At 47.6% G+C, this 21,582-nt stretch overlaps 1 protein-coding gene across 2 annotated transcripts; it reads right to left on the reverse strand.

Annotated features, from left to right (window-relative positions):
• Positions 1–295: 295 nt before the first annotated feature.
• Positions 296–19,782, reverse strand: LOC122493692 (zinc finger protein 530-like). Of its 2 annotated transcripts, none has more exons than XM_043598211.1 (5): positions 19,513–19,782; positions 16,787–16,913; positions 12,733–15,312; positions 11,509–11,553; positions 296–1,665 (listed from the first exon to the last, which is right to left on the reverse strand). In XM_043598211.1, exons 1-3 carry the CDS (start codon positions 19,543–19,545, stop codon positions 13,928–13,930), a joined length of 1,545 nt encoding a protein of 514 aa, XP_043454146.1. In that variant the 5' UTR covers positions 19,546–19,782; the 3' UTR covers positions 296–1,665; positions 11,509–11,553; positions 12,733–13,927. The 2 variants fall into 2 exon arrangements, with proteins under 2 accessions (XP_043454146.1, XP_043454147.1); XM_043598212.1 differs by having other exon boundaries at positions 11,509–11,550; positions 19,513–19,769.
• Between the last annotated feature and the right edge of the window lie 1,800 nt (positions 19,783–21,582).

Here is a 21,582-nt window from a genome sequence, read left to right on the forward strand (position 1 = left end):
CGGCGCCATCTCAAGAACCGTGAGATCATGACCTGAACAGAAATCAAGAGTCGGGATGCTTAACTGACAAAACCCCCCAGGTGCCCCATAAAATTATTTGTAATTTAGCCAACAGCTAGGCACAAAAAAAGGGAGGTATTCTCACTTCTACTTTGCAGTACACATCCCATAACAGCAGAATAGAAGTGGGTATTTTTCTCACAAAAACAAACAAACCTCTCTTTCTTTTAAGTCCTGCTAAATTTCCTGTCTCTACCCTTCTCTCCTTTTAGAATCATTTGAAACAACATGGTCATTAAATATATTCTCAGCTTTATTTGATTAAATACACAAACTCCTAAAAACATGAGATCCTATTCTCCCCTCTCATTCTTGCATGGGCTAGTAAAGACTTTAGGAATACATTTACGATAAAGCTTCTCCCCCCCACCCCACCCCCTGCAGTTTCACTAGGAGAAGACTCTTAAGTCACTTGGGTCTCAAGTTGCTGCCACCGAGTCCAGAAGTGTTTGGTGCCACTTGGATGCCCTCAAATAAATTCCAAACACAACTGCAGAAGTAAGCTAGCTGTTTGATGATACCTTCAGAACAGTCATGGGGCATCACACAATATTTGAACAGAAGAGTGGAATTTCAAAGTTGGGTTTGCTCGTGGTTGCGATCCAGTCAGAAACTCCATATATGCGTCCCTGCAATGTTCCCTGTGCTCCAGTGGGATTGGGATGGCTGGAAGGGAAAGGGGCCACATAAACCTGGTGCTGAGCTAGGTGGGACTGGGCGATTTGTGAAGTGTGCATGAGAAACAGCTTTCATGAGGGTGACTGATGTCAGAGCTCTGGTACGTGGGATCACAAACTCTAGTAAAGATAGTGATGCTACTGTAACCCCCTTAAGGAGGCTGCGGCTGTGCCGATTCTCGTGTGTCTCAATTCTTCTGCAACTTTTCTTTCTGAACCTATTCTCTCCTCCTTAATGCTCCTCACCTAAGCTCTCTCAGAATCAGTCCTCAGAAAAGAAGCCTTTAGTAGGAGGGTTTCCTCTGTATACTTCATTCCTTCTAAGAATCACACGGGATGTGTCCATTTTACATCCATCTTCTGCTCTGTGTTGACTGCTGAGGTCTTTTGCTGTTGTGGACGGTCATCTGTTTGTTCAGTCTGTTTCCTCATCTGTCCACCTCTGGTCTTTTGTTCACATTCTCCATCCTGGAATCAGGATATTTCACTTGACCTTTACTCTTCCTCCTTTAAAGTCTTGTTGGTCTCTGTATTTGAATCTTCTTTTGATAACCGTGTTATCAATCACTAGAATCTCACTTTTATTATTTATTCAGTTGACTGAAGACGTCACTGAATCAGTATATATGTGTCAATAGTACTCTCCGTGGTGTGTAGCATTCCTATTTTTCTTCCACTCTTTTATTCTGTAAGAGTCAGACCATTTTCATGAGCTCTTTCTTCTGTGAGACTCACTCTTGGCCAGCATGGTTTTCTCCCTTTTTTCTCTCTTCTCTCCACTGGCTGCAGTTCTGGCTGCTTCACTTAATGTCCTTCTCCCAAAATCATTTCATATAACCTTGATTTTTCAAGAGTCTCTGTGAAGCTTGTATAGAATGGTTGGACTCAAGTCGTCTCGGGTCCTGTGGACACCATACTTTCATGGCATCTCAGGATGAAAAGGAGATGTTACAAAACATGATTAAAAGTAGGAAAATAATAGAAATTTAGAACATGAGTGTCTTTTCTTTGGCCTCATTTCATTTAGTCTGGTCCTCAATGATGTCCCTTCTGGACTATTATTTAGATGGCTTTATGGTACTCTTTCTGTACCTTTGAAAAAATTTTTTTTAACATTTATTTATTTTTGAGAGAGACAGAACGTGAGTGGAAGAGGGGCAGAGAGATGGAGACACAGAATTTGAAGCAGGCTCTAGGCTCTGAGCTGTCAGCACAAAGCCCGACAAGGGGCTTGAACTCACGAACCGCAAGATCATGACCTGAGCCCAAGATGGACTCTTAACCGACTGAGCCACCCAGGCGCCCCATAACCATTAATTTTCAAAAAGGCAGTTCCATGAAAGACAAAGGTTGAAGTGCTCCAAATTGAAAGAGGCTGAGATACATAACAAAATCTATGACTCTAGAATGGATCATGGATCAGAAAAGATTACAACGGAAATATCTCTAGCAATTGGTAAAAATGGAAGTGTTTATTCGATACCATTTATCGATGTTAAATTTCCTAAACTTGATAGCAACACGGTTGCTATGATGCTTAGATGATAAACATAAAAGTATTGTGGGGTGCTAGATGGGAGTGAGCATGTTACTAATGTGTAAACACTAGGTGATGGGTGTTCAAGGGCATATTGGTGTTCACTGAAGTATTATTATGACATTTCTAGACGTCTGAAACTTTTCTAGAAGAAAATATAAGAACAGGGGTGCCTTGGTGGCTCAGTTGGTTAAGTGTCCCACTCTTGATTTCAGCTCAGGTAATGATCTCACAGTTCATGAGATCAAGCCCCACATTGGGCTCTGACAGCATGGAGCCTGCTTGGGAATCTCTCTCTCAAAATAAATAAACATTAAAAAGTATATAAGAACAATGTTTCCTGCAAGAAAGTATTAAAATGCTTTAATCTTCTGCTTCTATTATCACTAGTTTCTTCAAGTATCTCAGTTTACTCCTCAGGATACTCTGGTATAAGTTCAATATGTTCCCTTATCTCTACGTAGGAATAAAGGAGTTTTTAGATTGGCGGGGAGGTGGGAAGGGGTAGGGGTACATTTAGTAGGACCCAAGAATCTGTTCTGCCTTAATGGATATAAATATAATATCCTGTCATAATAACAAACCACAGAAAATATATGATTAGCCCTTGTTACATGTCTTGACTCTTCTTGGCCATATGCTTATTTTTAATACTAGTTTCCAAGTAAGCTTTTCAACTCCCCTGGGGAAAAAAAAAATTTAAGAATTTTAACTGTAATTTCATTAACTCTATAGAGATTATTAAAATACCTATTGACAGTAGTTCTGTGCCAGGTCTAAAAGCATAATGTATAAGTGATGACACGAGAGGTCAATGCCACTGAAAGAAAACGCTCATGTCCCTCACAACTCACTTAGAAGTGGGAGGCAGGGCGTGCATTCACAGAAGGAACACCAGATTTGAGTCATAAAACAGAAGTAGGAGCCCAGGGAGAGCCTAGGCCAGAAGACTCTACTGGGGGTTTCTGAAGAAAACATAAGGCATGGCAGGGTGAACACCTTAGGAATGACTAGTCTGCCTAATTTTGGCGGGTTCTGAATCATAAGGGTGGTCTTTGAGTTGCCAGGCGGACTGGCCCTGGGATGACCGAGGCTGAGGAACATGGCCTCCTGGTGTTCACATACAAACAGAGGAGCCTGTGGGGTGGTGTTTCGATGACCCAAAATGCAACGGCAACTGGGTGTGGAGGGTCACAAGCTCAGGGTCTATGTGAGCCTCCACTTCCAGAACGGCCCGGCACATAGCCAGTCACTTGTGGCTTCCCCCACTACCCTGTTGTGGTTTTAATGGTGTACGGCACAAGGTGGAGAGGGGGTTTCTTGTGTCAGAAGCCCTCGAACAACTAATGCCCATCCAAAGTATTAGACCCCAGGAGGCGCGAGGCTGCCAAAGCCTCTAAGGAAACGAGTTTACGAGGGCGGCAGCAGGAATGCCTGCTGATCTGAATTTGGAAGTGAGATCTGTAACGAGGAGTATGTCAGCACTAGAACCCAAAGGACTAAACGACGCTGGACTTCCATGTCCTCAATAAGTGTGTCAAGTGAGTCTCCTTGGAGGAGGACAGCATCAATGTAGTGTCACACCTGTGCTTTTGGAGAAAGGTGGACGTGTGCAGACTGATGGCAAAGCTGTCATTGTAGCCCGTGTGTGAACTGGGAAAAGAGTCTTGTGTCCCCGTTGCAAGTGGAAACAAACTGCGTTTGAGAGGCGGTTAAAATAGGCTGAAATAAACAGAACACGTCAGCCAAATCGACAAGCACAAAATACTGATCAGTTACTGATTGAACAGAATCAGTAATTTTAATAATATTGGGCGTGGGGCCTTCATGGATGGGACCACAGCATCCCGGCCGTAGAAATTAATCATGAGGAACCCGGTTATTTCCAGAATCCAGAAAAAGCAAAATTGGGCTGTCAAGTGGTGGAACAGTAGGGAAACCACCCCCTTATCAACTAGTCTTCACACAGTAAGTTTTAACATTTGAAGGTCTTATTTTAACTTACATTGGGCCATGGTAATATTCCAAATAGGCATTATGGCATCTCCTTTCATCAAGTCAATTTGGAACTGTTAAAGGCTTTAATTCATTATTTTGTCAGAGCATCCATACCCGATTTTAAAGCAATGGGTCCGTCATGGGAAATTGAGGCAAGGCTACCAAGGCATACTCGCTTTTCCTCCAATTTTATGTTTATTTACTTTTTGTTTGTTTATTTACTTTCTAAGGCGACAAAGGGCACAATGTTTAAATTTAGTGGGATCCTCAGATGTAACCAGAATATTCTTAAGTAACAGTATCAATTAAGTCCATGGAGTTGTCATTTGGTACATTTTAGCAAATGTTAAAGTACCTTTAGAACCTAGGTTTTATGGGGCACCTGGGTGGCTCAGTGGGTTAAATGTCCAACTTCGGCTCAGGTCATGATCTCACGGTTTGTGGGTTTGAGCCCCGCGTCGGGCTCTGTGCTGACAGCTTAGAGCCTGGAGCCTGCTTCGGATTCTGTGTCTCCCTCTCTCTCTCTGCCCTTCCCCTGTTCACACTCTTTTTGTCTCTCTCAAAAATAAAAAGCATTAAAAAAAAAAAAGAATCTAGGTTTTATAGGCACAAAACCCAATCAGTCTCTTTTTTTACCTTTTTGTTACAGAAATTTGTTAGTGTATAAATTCTGGATTTTTAATTTTTTTTTGAGGTTTTTAATTCTTAAATGGGGTCACATTGCAGCACTTTGCTATAACATATATGAACACACAACTTATTATATACGAATGTTAGAGTATTAAACATATGTATACATTATTACTCTCTTTCCCCGTTATCTCAGGGTGTGTTTCTTAAACAAGTCACTGAGGGCTGGCACTGTTTGCTACTAGTCCTGGCATCTGCTCAGCACGTAGGGTTGAGTCCCCCGAACTCGGGCTTGCAGCTGCCTCAAGAGCAATCTTTACTCCTCTTTCCTTTGTCTCTACCTCTGATTCACGCTTTGAGTTACGTGAAGGTGACTTCTTTACTTTGTGTCTCGGGCTTACAAGAAAAAAGGGGGCATGGGGGTAAGCTAAGGGGCCTGGTGCTCCCAGGCCAACTCTCCCCTGGACAGCTCGTCTCCCCATTTTCTTTTTAAGTAGGCTTCACACCCAGCACAGAACAAACACAATGCAGGGCTTGAACTCACAACCCTGAGATCAAGCCCTGAGCTGAGAACAAGAGTCAGATGCTTAACGGACTGAGCCATCCGGGTGCCCCCTCATTTTTTTTTCCTTAGGCAAAATCTTTTAGAATGACTTTGTCTCTAGGCAGCTGTCTATACTCCCCACCCCATTTCCCCTTTTGTCTCCTGTATGTCCCCAGTGTTTTCTTTTTTTCCCTTTTGGGTGTCTATCGGCCCAGCTCCTGGTGGTCCCAGTCGCCCTCAGAGGGGCCGGGGGTCTACATGCAAAAGAGCAATGTGGGCAGCATCCTGACTCGGGGACCTCTGGCTTACGGAGACTCCTAGCTCGTTACCAGGCAGCGGCACCTACAAGGGCCCCAGCAGTGACAGGGACATCTGTCGTCTCTAACGAGCAGAGAAGCCTCAGGTGCTTAAGGGGGAGTGCTGGTTTTTCTTTTTACCTTTTGAAAATTTAACAGGAGTCACAAGTGTCCAAGGATGGGATCCCTTATATCCTACTTGGTTGGGGGACGGATCGTGACAACAGTAAAGCAAGCAACAAGGGATGTGCCTTTGAAACATTTACCTCTGGCTTCCCATGAGGAGGGCAGCCCTCGGTGCTAGGGAGCCCCGGCAGACCCCTGCAAATCCCAGGGACCCACGCCTGGTTGAAAGCAGATCTATAGCTCATGGGGACCAATACCCAGACTCCCCGCAAGGAATGCCCTTGAGAAGGGCAAGCCCAGGAGCCCTCTGCAGACCTCAGCACCGGTGGGCAGGCTGAGCAGACTCAACCCCAACACAGCCCCACTGGAGGAAGCCTGTCCTCGCTTCCTTGTGGGAGCCTTTGCCAGACACCCAAATACCCCAGGTCACTGCCAGGAACTCAGGGTCAAATGAGGTTTGGCCCAGCGGACCATGATGTTCAAGGTAAGGCGCCAACCTAGGGAACTACAGCCACCGCCAACCTGGACCCAGCACCTAGGACACAAGCGGACCCCAGAGCCGCGCGCCTCCAAGGTTCTCTTACGGTTCAGGTTGGAACGTCACGGCGGCACACGGCAGGCACAGAAAGCAGCAGTGGCGGCGGCTAGCTGCGCCCTCCCGAGGGAAGCATCTGCAGCCTGGGATGTCCGGGCGGGCAGCCACGGCCCTCACTGTACCTGTTCCGTGTACAAAGGTGCCCGAGTAGTGATAGAGGTCAGCACCACTGAAGGAAGAGCCAGGCAGAGCCACAGAAGGAAGACCAGGTTTGGGTCAAGAAGCACGAGCCAGGGGAGAACCTGGGCCAGAAGACTTTCCCGGGGTTTCTGAGAAGGCGAGGGCAGGGCCAGGGGAGCAGGTTAGGACTGGCTGGCTGGAGTTACCTCAGCAGGCTTCAGGCCCCAGGGGTGGTCCCTACTTGCCTGGCACCTGGTCCTGGAGTGATCCAGGCTGAGGAATACTGCCTGGTGGGGTATGTGGGCCACACGGAGGAGGTGTGGCTCTAGACTGGTCCGTTTGCACAGCAGAGACGCGCTCCCGACTGGGCCCTCTGGTATCACCAAGAATTGGCCAGCCCCAGCCAAAAGGTTATTTAAGACATAAAAATATCAAAATGTACAGAAAATAATGATTAATACAACAGCGTCACTCCTCTTGGATAAACTTTATCACCGAAATTCACTCCTTTAGCCTTCACAGTGATGCTGAGTATGCGTATCTCCAGAGAAACTTGGAAAATTCGGGTACAGAATGCTATCTGAGGGGAAGGAGAACAGTCCGCTTTAGTGAAATGCTCCTACACATTCCACTGCAAACCACACACGCAAAAGACCACAAAACATATACACAGAAACACGAGCTACAGGGACACTCAGTGCCCGCTGGGAAGCTGTGAGTACAAGTCTCCACACCTTCACAGGGAGCAAAGCTCGAGTGGACATTGTCAAGTTCAATGTGTTTGGTCAGCAAAGAGGGAGGACAATCCACCCAGCCTGCAGAGGGAACATGAGGAGACATCAAAGGTCCGCCGAATGCTGTGGCCCAAGCGGCAGGAATGGGCACTCTAGGATCCCAATGCTGGCCACCTCTCGTGGCCCCAGCAGGTGAGGGGTCCTCCTTCCTGGTGGAGGAAAAGTTCTCTCTCAAAATCAAAGAAGCCTAACAAGCCCTGGGCTTCTCTCCCCCTCTTCCCTTTAACAAGGATTCAAGAAACATTAGAATGGCTAATGTTGTTAAAAAGACTAATTATACCAAATATTGATGAGGTTATAGGGAAAAGACACTCACGCTACTGGTGGGGGCGTGAAATTACATACCTGCTTTAGAACACAGCCGGCAGCTTCCTAAAAAACCCCCAAATATCCAACTACCCTCTGACTTAGGCACGATACTCCTAGGTATGAACTCAAAAGAAATGAGACATATTTCCATGAAGACTTCACATAAATGTCTGTGGTAGCTTTATCTTAAGAGCCAGGAACTGAAAACAATCCAAATGCTAATGAACAGACAAATGCACAAATGGCATGATATCCGCAGAGTACAAAATATCGACCTATACGCTACACGACTCAAAAGAAAAGCAATACCGAGGCGCCTGGGCGGCTCAGTCGATTGAGCGTCCAACTTCGGCTCATGGCATGATCTCGCGGTTCGTGGGTTCGAGCCCCGCGTCGGGCTCTGTGCTGACAGCTGAGCCTGGAGCCTGCTTCAGATTGTGTCTCCCTCTCTCTGCCCCTCGCCCACTCACACTCTCCTTCCCTCTCGAAAATAAACATTAAAAATTTTTTTAAAAGAAAAGCAACATTTGACTATTCTTTTTTTTTTTTTTTTTTTTTAATTTTTTTTTCAACGTTTATTTATTTTTGGGACAGAGAGAGACAGAGCATGAACGGGGGAGGGGCAGAGAGAGAGGGACACACAGAATCGGAAACAGACTCCAGGCTCTGAGCCATCAGCCCAGAGCCTGACGCGGGGCTCGAACTCCCAGACCGCGAGATCGTGACCTGGCTGAAGTCGGACGCTTAACCGACTGCGCCACCCAGGCGCCCCTACATTTGACTATTCTTGACACAGCAGAGATAAACATCAAAAAACAATTGTGCCGTATAAAAGAAACCACCTAAGAAAGGACTCAATTTATATGAAATTCTGAAAAAGGCAAACTCCTCTATACTGAATAAAATAAGCACATTTACCCAGACGCCAAGTATCGTCCACTCCCCAACATTTCCAAAAACATTTCCAATAGTCCTAAAGAATCCTGACCATCAAAGCCAGAGGACAGCTGCCACCAAGTAGGCAGGTCACCTACTGTGAGTGAGCTCAGCTTTGTGAGGCACTCCCTGCAGCGGGCACATTTTGCTTACTTTGTTGAGCAGCAGATATGGGGAGAAAAAACTGAGTGAGACATCCCAGGGCCTGGAACAGGACAGGCACGTGGTCAGTGTTTAGGACATGTTAGCTCTGGCTGTTGTTTTATTTTGTTTTGTGTTTACTAATTTATCTCTTTAAAGTGACACATATTTTATTTTTCCTAAATTATTATATTCTTTCCAGAGCTCTGGTAAATGGGAAAAATTTTTCCTTGCCATAAAGAGTAAGTTGCCATGAAAACACAACAATAAAATCAAAAGAATGCTACTACGTCCCAGCAAGCTCATGGGGCCTCCTCGGGACTGCTCCCGGCTTGCAGAAAGGGAAATTAGTAATGTGTAGAGGGGTACGCAGACTCAGCACTAAACCCAGACTTTCTCCTGAGGCCAATCGGGGGAACGAGAACGGAGAGGGCTGGCTGCAGGAGTGCCCACCCATGCCACGTGAAGACATGTCCGTGTGCCCTCTAAAAGCACCCCCCATACCCGTGGAGGACTGTGGCCCAGGCCTTAAGGAAACAGGGATGACTGTACAGGCACCTGCTGTGCTCCCATCAGCGCACTGTCAGACCTGCAGTGACAGAGGAGGGAGCTGTTCCTTCCAAACCGGGCTGCTGACTTCGGCTCAGGTCATGATCTCACGGTCCGTGAGTTCGAGCCCTGCTTCGGGCTCTGTGCTGACCACTCAGAGCCTGGAGCCCGTTTCAGATTCTGTGTCTCCCTCTCTCTCTGACCCCTCCCCCGTTCATGCTCTCTCTCTGTCTCAAAAATAAATAAACGTTAAAAAAAAAAAAATTAAAAAAAAAAAAAAAAGAGTCCAACTTCAGCTCAGGTCATGATGTCACGGTTTGTGAGTTTGAGCCCCATGTGGGGCTCTGTGCTGACAGCTCGGAGCCTGGAGCCTGCTTCGGATTCTGTCTCTCTCTCTGTCCCTCCCCTGCCCACAGTCTGCCCCTCTCTCTCTCGGAAATAAACAAACATTAAAAACAAACAAGGGGCGCCTGGGTGGCGCAGTCGGTTAAGCGTCCGACTTCAGCCAGGTCACGATCTCGCGGTCCGTGAGTTCGAGCCCCGCGTCAGGCTCTGGGCTGATGGCTCAGAGGCTGGAGCCTGTTTCCGATTCTGTGTCTCCCTCTCTCTCTGCCCCTCCCCCGTTCATGCTCTGTCTCTCTCTGTCCCAAAAATAAATAAACGTTGAAAAAAAAATTAAAAAAAAATAATAATACAAACAAAACAAAAAACCCCACCATGATGTCTGGGTTTAGTGGGTAAAATAACTCACTGATATACATGAAGGGAGATGAAACAAGAATGACCCTAAATAATGATGGAAGACTAAGGGTCCATAATCTTTTCCATTCTGTGTATATTTGAAAGTAGCCATTAAAAAGGGTTGAATATGTCCCTGTATTAGTAATTCTATGTTGGGAAGATTATCTTTAATTAATTTATTTCATTTTAGAGAGAGAGGGAGAGAGAAAGAGCATGCACATGTGAGTTGGGGAGAGGGGCGGGGGGGGCGGTGCGGAGAGAGAGAATCTTAAGCAGGCTTCAAGCTCGGCACAGAGCCCAATGAGGGGCTCAATCCCATGACCCTGGGATCACGACCTGAGCTGAAATCAAGAGTTGGCCACTCAACCAACTGAGCCACCCAGGTACCCCTGGTTTATCTTTTTTTTTCCCTTTTTTTAGAGAGAGAGGAGGAGAATGAATTTTAAAAGCGCACAAGGAAGCTTTTGTTTTTATGAATCAAAACGTCCAAATACACATTTTAAACATGCGCATTTTAGTCAATTATACATCAGCCAAACCTAAAGTCACAAATACTCAAATAGTGTCACTCCCTGATCACTTTACTGTTTTCGTATCACATACGGTCTGGAGGCCATCTGTGGGTACTCTATCAATAGGGTAGAAATAGAATGGCGTGCTACTGCCAACTTTTCCCAGCCCCGTTTGGGGTCATCATGTCGGCAGTTTGAAATTGGTCATCGTGGGAGAACTTATACCAAGATAGTCAGCAAATGCTAGAAACTAAGGCTTAATTTATCATATTATTGACAATATATGGAATGTCTACGCCTAGAAAAGTGACGGAGGGGCGCCTGGGTGGCTCAGTCAGTTAGGCGTCCCACTTCAGCCCAGGTCATGATCTTGCGGTCCGTGAGTTTGAGCCTCCCACGGGGCGCTCTGCCGTCAGCCGGCCGTCAGCAGAGAGCCCGCTTCAGATCCTCTGTCCCCACTCTCTCTCTGCCCCTCCCCTGTACATGTGCATGAGCTCTCTCTCGAGAATATATTAAAAATACAAAAATAAAATAAATATTTTAAAAAGTGATGGAAAGTATGCTAATAAATCGTATAGGTGGCCACTACCTTGTGCATATCCCCCCAAAAAGAATACCCATAAAGAAAAAATGACAGAATATTCTTCCAGTATTCAAAAACAACTATTCCATGCAGCAAAGAAGTTGCCTACATTACTGAGGAACAAGGAATAGTCCAACCTAAGTCTGTTTTGTTTCATCTTATTTGTTACTAAACAGAAAATAACCAAATTTCATAAGAGAGAAAATAGTCCACAGGTAAGAAGAGGCAGTTTACTAAAAAAGATAAACAGCAAACACATGAAATAATGCTCAACACCATAAATCCTTAGGGAAATACAATGAAAACAAATGAGGTAACAATACTTATTTTAAGAAGGTGAAATTAAAAAGTCAATCTTACCAGGCACTGACAAGGGTGCGAAGGAGTTGGAAGTCTCACACGCTGCTGGTGGAAATGCAAAAAGACACAATCATTTTAGATCACTGCTTGGCAATTTTTAAAAAGGAGTTAAATATTTACCTACCCCATGACTCAGGCAGTGCACTAGGAGTCATTAAAATAGGAGAAATGAAACACATATCCATATAAAGAATTATAAACAAATGTTTACACCAGCTTTATCTGCAAAAACTCAACACTGGAAATAATCCAAATATCCATCAACAGATGAATGGATAAATGCAGCTGATGACACATCAAAGAGAAAGCTACTCAGAAATTAGAATAAATGATTCATACAGGAGCCATTTAGGATTCTCAGCGCAGCATCAAGAAAACAGAAAAAAAGAGCAAACACTTTATGGTTAATCATAAATTCTAGAAAATGCAATCAATTTTATTTTATTATTTTTTTAAACGTTTATTTATTTTTGAGACAGAGAGACAGAGCATGAACAGGGGAGGGGCAGAGAGAGAGGGAGACACAGAATCTGAAACAGGCTCCAGGCTCTGAGAGGTCAGCACAGAGCCCTACGCGGGGCTTTAACTCACGGACCGTGAGATCATGACCTGAGCCGAAGTAGGATGCTTAACCGACCGAGCCACCCAGGTGCCCCAAAAAATGCAATCAATTTTAAAAGAATGCAAATCAATGGTTGCCTGGAGGGCCAGAGAGAGATTATAAAAGGGAGAAAGGAAAACATGCAGGTGACAGGCATGCTCATTATCACTGCTAACAGGGACGGTTTCCTAAGTGTACACAGGTCAAAACTTACCATGTTGTAATGCTTTAAATACGTTCAATTTAGTCTATGTTTATTATGCCTTGACTTAATACAGCTTTCAGAAGTGGTTCACAATAAAAATCCAAATCTCCCACCCTTCAGAACATCAGGTCTGGGAACTCTGTATTGACTCTACTGTCTCACTCATGCCTGAGGGTCAGCCTTTCCTCAGTGGCAGTTAATACTGGCCAACAGTGAAAGCCATTTCCACCAGAGTAAGGTGGTGGAATGCTAGCTGGGTCACAATAGCCATATCCCCAGAGTACAGGATCTCCCTTCTCCCCTGCCTTCTTCTGTTGCCTGTACAGCAACGGCCTTGAGGTTAACAGCTCAGATTGGCTACAGGAACCCACGAAACCCCTGGTCTGCCAGTGACTTCAGCTACACAAGATAAACCCACCTGGAGATCCTGAGATTTCTGTACACTCGCAGCCTGCAGTCAGTCACCGAAACACCTGTGGGTGCACACCCGGGAGAGGCGCACTCCATGTACCCTGCGGCAGTCTCCCCCACGCTCTGTTGATAGTGTTTCTGTGCCAATTATGGGTTCCCTTGCCCCTGCAGTCTTACAGCCAGCGACACTGGCCTACTGAGCTCTGGGTATCAGGGTGCACAGCTCCTCTGCAGGACCTGGGGCTGATTTTCCTCAGCACTGCTGGGCACTGAGGTATCCCACGAACAAGGAAAAATTCATGTTGTCTCCAAAAGCACAGGTGTTGTCACAACTGCCCCTTTCTCGGGGTGACCTCTGGCATCCAGGCAAAAACTCAGGACCACAGAGCAGTCTTTCCTAGGAGGTCCTGGCAGCAACGCAGACTATGATACAACTGGAGAGCACTACACTCCACCATCACACTGTCCCCTCTGAGGCACCCAACGTTTGCATCCCCTCACAACTTTCCGCTTCAAGTTGGGAGTCCTTCAAGCTACCCTACACTGTGGACAGAGTTTCTAAGATTAAAGGTGCTTAAACAGAAAGGCCTTTATTATTGCACAAACCAGCCAAAGCTGTGCGACAGTTTCCGGTTCGATGACTTGGAAGCTGGAAAACCTCATCAAGAGCACTCCCTGAGACCAGTTAGATCTCTCAAAAAGCTAGTTCTTCTGCGCAGGCCATCAGCAGAACCCAGATAGTGTTCTAGAGGCCAACAGAGGGTCAAGTCCATGTGCTAACTTGTCAAGAGAGAAGGGAATGAAGATCTCATAAGGCTCAGGATACTCTTGATTTCCTCTAGCACATGGGAGAGCAGAGGTCAGCTTTGACAAGCAGACCAAGGTGACTGATGCACACTGTGGGGACTGGTCACGTGGTAGAGCTGAAGTGGCTGCTGCCACTGAAACTGGCAGTGACATCAACCTGGCAAGGAGCTTGGACAGGTTGTACATGCTTCCCACATAACTGAAACTCACAGGGAAATCTCCAGTCTGTAGATGTTTTCAGATCTATAAAATTCAGTTCAGGCAGATGGCTCAAGAGGCTTTCCTCCACCACAATTAAACTAAGTAAGGAAAGGGCACATTCTCTGCATCTGTTTCGCTTTGTGTGAACTCTTTGGTGTTAACTGAGCTCAGTTTGCAGCTAAAGGATTTCTCATTCACTGCAGGTGAGCTCTCCTATGTCGAAGGAGGCCAGAGCTCTGGCTAAAGGATTTCCCACACTCATTGCACTCATAAGGCTTTGCTCCAGAGTGAACTGTCTGGTGTCGAACAAGGTGGGTTTTACGGCTGAAGGATTTCCCACATTCACTGCATTCATACGGCTTTTCTCCCGTGTGAACTCTTTGGTGTTGAATGAGGACAGATTTCTGGCTAAAAGATTTCCCACATTCACTGCACTCATAAGGCCTTTCTCCAGTGTGAACTCTTTGGTGTTGAATGAGGACAGATTTCTCACTAAAAGATTTCCCACATTCAATGCAATCATAAGGCCTTACTCCAGTGTGAACTCTCCAGTGTCTCATGAGGTGGGTTTTACAACTAAATGATTTCCCACATTCAGTGCATTCATAAGGCCTTGCTCTAGCGTGAGCTCTCTTGTGGCGAAGAAGGCCAGAACTTTGGGTAAATGATTTCCCACATTCAATGCATTTGTAAGGCCTTTCGTTAGTATGAACTCTCAGGTGTTTAATAAGGATAGATTTTTGGATAAAGGACTTCCCACATTCACTGCACTCGTACGGCCTCTCTCCAGTATGAACTCTTTGGTGTTGAATGAGGTCAGATTTCTGGCTGAAAGATCTGCCACATTCTATGCACTCATAAGGCTTTGCTCCAGTGTGAACTCTCCAGTGTCGAATGAGATGGGTTTTGCGACTAAAGAACCTCCCACATTCACTACACTTGTAAGATCTTTCCTCGGTGTGAATTTTCTGGTGCTGAAAAGGTCTGTATTTACAGCGGACATCTTTTCCACATTTGCTACATTCTTCAAGACCTTCTCCATCGTGGAATCTCTGGTGGTCAAGAGTGTGAATGTTGCTGAAAGCTCTCCTGCATTTGATCCACTTGTGACTTATTCCGCTGGTAAAGGGCTCCCCACACTCAATGCTGCTCTGGGGCTTCTCGCTATTGGGTATATCCAGGTGCTGGAGAAGGCCTGAGGGAGCTAGAAAGTCCTTTCCACCTTCCCCACTGGCAAAGGGCCTCGCTGACACGTGGAATCTGCAGCTCGTCACTAACAAGGCACTGTCCATATCCATTTTGAACATTTTCTCTCCACTGTCATGCTTTTGATACTGGTGAAGGTTTGCACCAAACCAGAAGCCTCTGGTCGCCCCACCCAAGTATGATTTCTGCCCAGAATATGCTGCTCGGAGCTCAGCAGGTTGCAAATTGTCTTTCAAGACTGGGACACAATTCTCACAGAGGTGAGTCTTCTGGATTGACAAACCTGTCTTAGAAGTCCTGACCTGTGACACTCTTTCTACAGAAACACTCTGCTCAGAAGGTACTTCCTCATTCTCTGCTCCACACCAACAATCTGAAAGCAGAGAAATGCTGATAAAGTATACTTTACCTCTGAGGAAGAGAGGGAAGTCCCATCAAAAATGTGTGTCAAAAATATACATTCAAACCAAAGACAGAATCCACGGGTATAATTTCAGAATGGGGCACCAATTTGAAGGGAGGGCTGCTTTGCAGTACTGGGCCTCTAAAGATGACAGAATGAGGGAGACCTTTTGGGACAAAGGGCACAAGTAGGGGGTGCCACACAGGGAGGGGAGGCAGGATCACTAATTCACTCCTGTGCCAACAGCCTTCAGCAGGAACTTGTTGTCTGGGGACAAGTCCACGCTACTGAGAACGATGGTTCTGCCCAGGCCCAGGGAAATACCAGTGGAACTGAGTATCTGGTGTTCAAGGACAATTTAAGGATATGTGCACATGTCACAACACATTACGTACAGGAGAACTGCAGACCACGTGGTGGAGAGGAACAAGTGATGGAGGTCAGAAAGCCGGGGCAGCCAGGAATGGAAGTCACAGATGAAATGTGACTCAGAGTCAGAAAAGCGTAGAGTATGCAGAAAAAAGGTGGAGAAATGATGTGTCCAGTGGCACCTGCACCGAGACGCTGGTGAACACAGGGCGGGTTCCTGGTATACTTTAAACACAGCCCTGATGTCAGGCCCCTTCCAGCAGCTGCCACTCACCAGGCCAGGCCTTCTCTGAGACCGCCGGGCCAAGTCCACCCTGCGAAGCAGCCAGCACCCTCCTCAGACTCCCAGTTGGAGAACTACGTAGGACCTGAGTGAGGCAAGTCCTTAGGGAAAGACAGGACAGGTGAGGGGTCAGCACCAGCCCAGAGCAACTAGGAAATATCGGACCACAGAAAGGAACACTGCAATTAAAATCTCAAAGGACGGTCTTTCAAGAAAGGTCTAAGGACCACATAAGTAGGGACCATGATGATGTTTATAATTCCTGATATAGGCAATCATAAGGAAATCTTTAAAAGTTCTCATCACAAGGAAAAAATATCTGTGTTCATTAAATAAAATATTTATAAAATATTACATTCATTACACATAATGTAGTAAGCATTCTACAACATATACAAGTATCAAACCATTACACTGTATGCCTAAAACCAATATGTCGCATGTCAATTATATCTCAATTAAAAAAAAAAAAAAAAGGAGGAGGCAGAAACTGGGGCACAAGATGCCACGAATCTGGACACAGTCATCCCACCAGGGAGAGGGTGAGCAATGTGAGATCCATTCGGGTGACTGTGGGACTCCCAGATTCCCAGACCCTTCCCTGCACACGGTGGGGTAGCAGGTATTAGGGCGGCTTGCTGAGGGCACCGCTTGGGGCAGTGAACATAGCTTAGCACTGGCACCCACAGCACACATGCCAAGGAAGTGGGGAAGTTAGCAGAGGCCAAGGTTTAGCTCTGGGAGAGGGAGAAAGAGCAGCTCACAACACTGAGAGTAAGATGAAGGCCTTACCCAGGGATGTTGTAAGTGCAAAGGTCTCCAGCATCACGTCGTGGTACAGGAACCTCTGAGCCTCATCAAGGAGCCCCCACTCCTCTTGGGAGAAGTACACGGCCACATCCTCGAAAGTCACACAACTCTGCCAGAGTGGGGACAGTTCATTCCATAATCAGCTTCTCCCCTAGGATTCCCAAGTTCATCCACCCACTCATCCTTCCCCTGCTCACCCACCTCCCCACGTCCCCATCTCAGAGAAGATACCAGGCCCTGGGGCATCTGATGCACACTGTCTCCTTCTGGTCCCTTTGATCACCATGTCCACCCACAGCAACGACAGGCAGGTGGGCAGGTAGACGATACCAAAACTCTGATGTCAGGCCCCTTCCAGCAGCTGCCACTCACCAGGCCAGGCCTTCTCTGAGACCGCCCTGCCAAGTTCCCCAAGAGGGACACGCTCTCTCGTTAAGCAATTCTCCAGATCAGATGTCCCAGACGTAACCAAGGGTGTGGGCTCCCATTTCTCTCTTATGTTCTCAAGGCCAGGGCCCTCGGGCCTTCACTTCCCACTCTCTCCTAGTTCTCCCTGCTCTGTACCACAGGCCCTCCCCATCCTTCTTCCATGGCATAGAGTCTGGCAAATTCAAACACGTTCCAGAACTACAGCAGCACACCTCCAATGGTCCCCACTGCCAGAGGCAGCCCAGAGTCCTGCTCCGTAGGTCTCCCTGCCTGACAGCTCCTCGCTTCAACCGCAGCCACACGGAACCACTTGTGGATCTCAGCACTCATGACCCTCCTCCACTCATGCTGCACTTGATCGGCTCTCACCGGTCAAGCCTTCTTCTCTCTGTCCAACCCTCATCCAGAGCCAGTCCCAGAGCCTTTCCACCCCAGGTCCAGAGATCCTCCATACATGAGCACTTGGCCCCCGAGCTAATCCAGCTGCCCGACCGAAAGTCCCCAGGCACACCAAGGTCACAACAAAGTCCTGGGGACCCCAGAGCAGTGAGTAAGCAGCAGTCCTGGCCTCACCACCATGTTGCCTCCATTACTCCCACACTCCTGCATCATCTCATGTGCACCCACCTCTCAGAAGCCTTGCTCCCATCAGGTCATCCACTCTCCCGCACTGTTCCCACCACTCCTCTCTTTCACTGACCCACACGCAGACACTGGTCTGCACCCCCCAACTAGGTGACCAAGCACGAGACCCAGCCTCTGACCTCACTCACCCCTTCCGAGGCTACTATTAACATCGTCATGACTGGGATTACCCCTCCTCAATGTGACCCACTGTGTTACGGACCGAATGTACGCATTCTCCCAAAAGTGGTATGTTTGGAGCCCTAACCCCCAGTATGATGGAATTTGGAGATTTGGAGGTGGGGCCTTTTGGGGTGGTGATCAGATTTTGATTAGGTCAGGAGGGTGGGACCCTCTTAAGAAACCCTTCTACTTTCTTCTCTCTCACCTTCAAAATCAGAAAATCACAGGTCTACTGAAAAAACCTGGTTCAGAATCCAGCCATCTCTACCCCCTCCAAGGCCACCGCACTGGTCCACATCATCAGCGCTCACTGGACTACTGCAGTACCCTCCTCCCTGGTCTTCCTGCCACTTCGCTCACTCGCCCAGTCTGTTCTCTGTGCTGCAGCCGCAGAAAGCATAAGAGCTTGAACAGATCCCTCCTCTGCTCCAAAGCTCCCACTGTTCCCACCATCTCCAGAGTAGACACCCAACTTCTCAGGGGGCCATCCCAGGTCTGACTCCTGCCCCTGTGCTCTCTGTTCCCATGAGAAAGGACACTGAGCTACCCTTGTTCAGCTCAGTCTCCCCTCCAAAGGCCTGCAGACACTGGTACTATACTCGGGCAACCATCCTCCACACCTCATTCTATTGGCTGCCAGCAACAGGAACCACTCCACAGAACCCCCAGCCTGGTCTGAGGACCCTGGGCTTAGAACCTGCTCCCAGTCCCCAGGCCTGGAAGAATGACAAATGAAGAGTGTCAGGACACCACAATCACAGAGATAAAGAGAGGAATCAGGACCAGTGAGGTTCTGGAACACCATCCACTCACTCACCTCTGCAGGGTTCATAAGTGCTTCTGTACTGATAACGGTCTGTGTGAAGAGGAAAGTTCGGAGAGGCAGGTGACCATGGCAGGGCTCCATGGGCTCCGGGCTACCCTGCACCCCTGCCCGGCCCTGGAGCCAGGTGACCTGGGATAACTACAGTCTCTCTGATCCTCAGTCCCCAGAGCCGAGTCTTACAACTGTATGACCTTGGACAGGGACCAAGTCCTCCCTGTGCTTCCTATTATCATCCTTCCTCCGGTCTGGTCCCCTTAGCACCTTGTAAAAACTTTTTTAAAAGGCTAATTCAGGTGAGGCCTTTCCTGTTCACAATTCTCAATGGCTCCCAGCCTCTGATGGCCACCTGCCAGTCCCCCCCGTGACCCCGCCGCACACCCTCTGTTCCCCTGAGGGCAGAGGGAGGACCCCACACCCCCCAATTCCTCCCCCTCGGCGCCCCCTGCAGCCCTGCACCAGTCGGCCCCTCCCCTGCAGCCCGCTCCCGCACTCTGTCGTGCCAGCGCTCAGACACAGGGTCCCCACACGCGAGCGCCTCCCCGGCCCGGACACCGGTACCTGGGCCGCAGGGACGCGAGCAGGCGCCCCGCGCTCGGGCCTGGAGGGTCTGGGGCGGGGGGAGAGGGCCCGGGGGGCGCGCGTTTACCTGAGCCGGGTCCCTGCGCGCGGTCGCCGCCATCTGACTCTGGGCGGAGCGGACACCCGGGCCAGCGGTCCCCGTCCCCGCCCCGGCGCGGGGCAGCCCGGGCGGCGTTGAGGAGTCGCGGACGCCAGTCTGCGCGGCGGGGACAGCGCCTCCCCTCGCGCCTTCTCGGTCCCCTCAGTCTCCACCCGACCTCAGGAGTCCGGGACACAGCACATACAGCTCAGAGCAGCCAAAACTACCGCCACGAGGAGGACGCCGGAAGTCCCGCCCCGACACGATGGGAACACACGGGATTGCCCTTCTCGTGAGCCTCTATTGGCTAAACGACGACGACGCCCGGCGCAGCGTCCTCTGGGTAGTGTAGTTCTCACAGCACGAAAAGCCCTGGGGCGGGGCGGCGCCCCTCACCCGCAGACTAGAAGGGAGAGGTGCTGAGAGGTGGTGTCTCCGTCTCCCAAGGGCGGGGGAGGGGCCTCGCTCCTTTAAGGGGCTGCTCTTAGATTTCTGAGGAGTGTCGTGTGCAACTGATCACCTAGGTGTTTAGAGAAGTTATTTCGGACTCCTTGAAGCTTAGTATTTTCTCGGATTCTAGAAGTATTATTTCAGATGCTCCCAGTGACTCAGTCCATTCCACAGAGTCGTGCAGACACAAAACGTGGAGCCTAATAGTTTATCTTCTTTCTTTTCAAATGCCTCTAGCCCGAAACGTTAGAGTCAGCTTTGTGAGTTTCAGTACGCTGGGTCAGGAACAAAAGAAAAAGACTCCGCACAGGGACAGGACAGAGAGGAAACAAAGTGTTAGACTGCCGTAGAGCAGGAGGACAAAGGTGAACTCTGTTGTTGGTTCCCACAGAAAATCTCTCTGTTGGACGTATAGGTAGTGATTGTGTCCAACTCACTGAGGAACACGGGTTTGTATCCATAATATCTGTTACTCCCTATCCTTAGCCACATTTAATTCCTTTTAGGAATCTGGCGAGTATTTAAAAGAAGAGACAACTGTGCTGACAGGGCGAAGCCTGCTTGGGATTCTCTCTCTCGCTCCCTTTCTCTGCGTCTCCTCTTCTCATGCTCTATCTCTCTCAAAATAAATAAACTTAAAAACAGTAATAAAAGGAGAGCCACTTACCAAATGTCATTTTGGAAAAGGACAGCGTCTATAGTGTTCGCCAATATAGGAACACGTGGGCAAAGAGGATACCAGACTATGAAGTAAAGGTTTGGGACACTAAGATCTCATCCATTTGACGGGAAGTTATTATCGTTCCTGCTGCTACTGCAGGGATGGTGTCTGTATGGGGAGTTGAGATGATCTCAGAAACAGTTGTGAAATGAAAATCACTGAAACCCATTAATAATGGTTATGCAGTCATTCAGGGATAGTGGCAGGATAGCGCTGGGAAAATATCAGTAAAAGGTAAAAAAAAGAAAAAAATAGTTAATACTCCTACCAACTTCCGTTAGCAAATTATGCCTGGAAAAGAAAAACATGTATATGCCAACGATGGCTATAGAGCAGCTGTGAGTTGAACACATTTTCTTACTGATCCTCACTTCATGCATAATGAAGGCTTCAGAGTGGATATTGTGAGGATCAGTCAGTTTGGACAGAGACAAAAGATGAACTCAGGCTATCAGAGAGAACGCAGAAAAGTAGGTAGCCCTAAAGCAAGTAGAAGAGGAAGACATGTCTCTGGGTCCCTCAGACACCATCCACGTGCCTCTCCTTGTATTTATGTCCCAACTCAAGCAAGAAGTATTGATTTTCAAGACTGCATTTCTTTATTATTTTCATAATATGTTCTTTCTTAAATTTGACACTTATCCGGAAATCGTATTTACCACATCACCATTTGCTGCCAGGATGGTGGTTGTCATGGTGGTATCCACATACATGTAAAAATAAGTATATGAGCCTTGAAATAAAGGCCTGTGTATCTGTCATCTCATCTCTTTCTGGGAAGTTATTATCGTTTCACCTCTAACTGATGTGACTGCATATCTCAATAATTAAAGATATGTATTCTCCCCGGTATTATTGAGATAAATATCAATAGCAGGTGACCAAAG

This window comes from Prionailurus bengalensis, chromosome E2 (assembly GCF_016509475.1).
Source record: "Prionailurus bengalensis isolate Pbe53 chromosome E2, Fcat_Pben_1.1_paternal_pri, whole genome shotgun sequence".
In the NCBI taxonomy this organism is placed as follows: domain Eukaryota; kingdom Metazoa; phylum Chordata; class Mammalia; order Carnivora; family Felidae; genus Prionailurus; species Prionailurus bengalensis.

What these genes read in the sequence shown, in the direction of transcription:
- LOC122493692 (XM_043598211.1), bottom strand. Translation starts at nt 19,545, where the DNA reads ATGGCGGCGACCGCGCGCAGGGACCCGGCTCAG. An exon ending in CGCGCAGGGACCCGGCTCAG is followed by an intron (nt 16,914 to 19,512) that starts GTAAACGCGCGC and finishes CCACTCTGGCAG; the next exon opens with AGTTGTGTGACTTTCGAGGA. An exon ending in TGCACTTACAACATCCCTGG is followed by an intron (nt 15,313 to 16,786) that starts GTAAGGCCTTCA and finishes CTCTGCTTTCAG; the next exon opens with ATTGTTGGTGTGGAGCAGAG.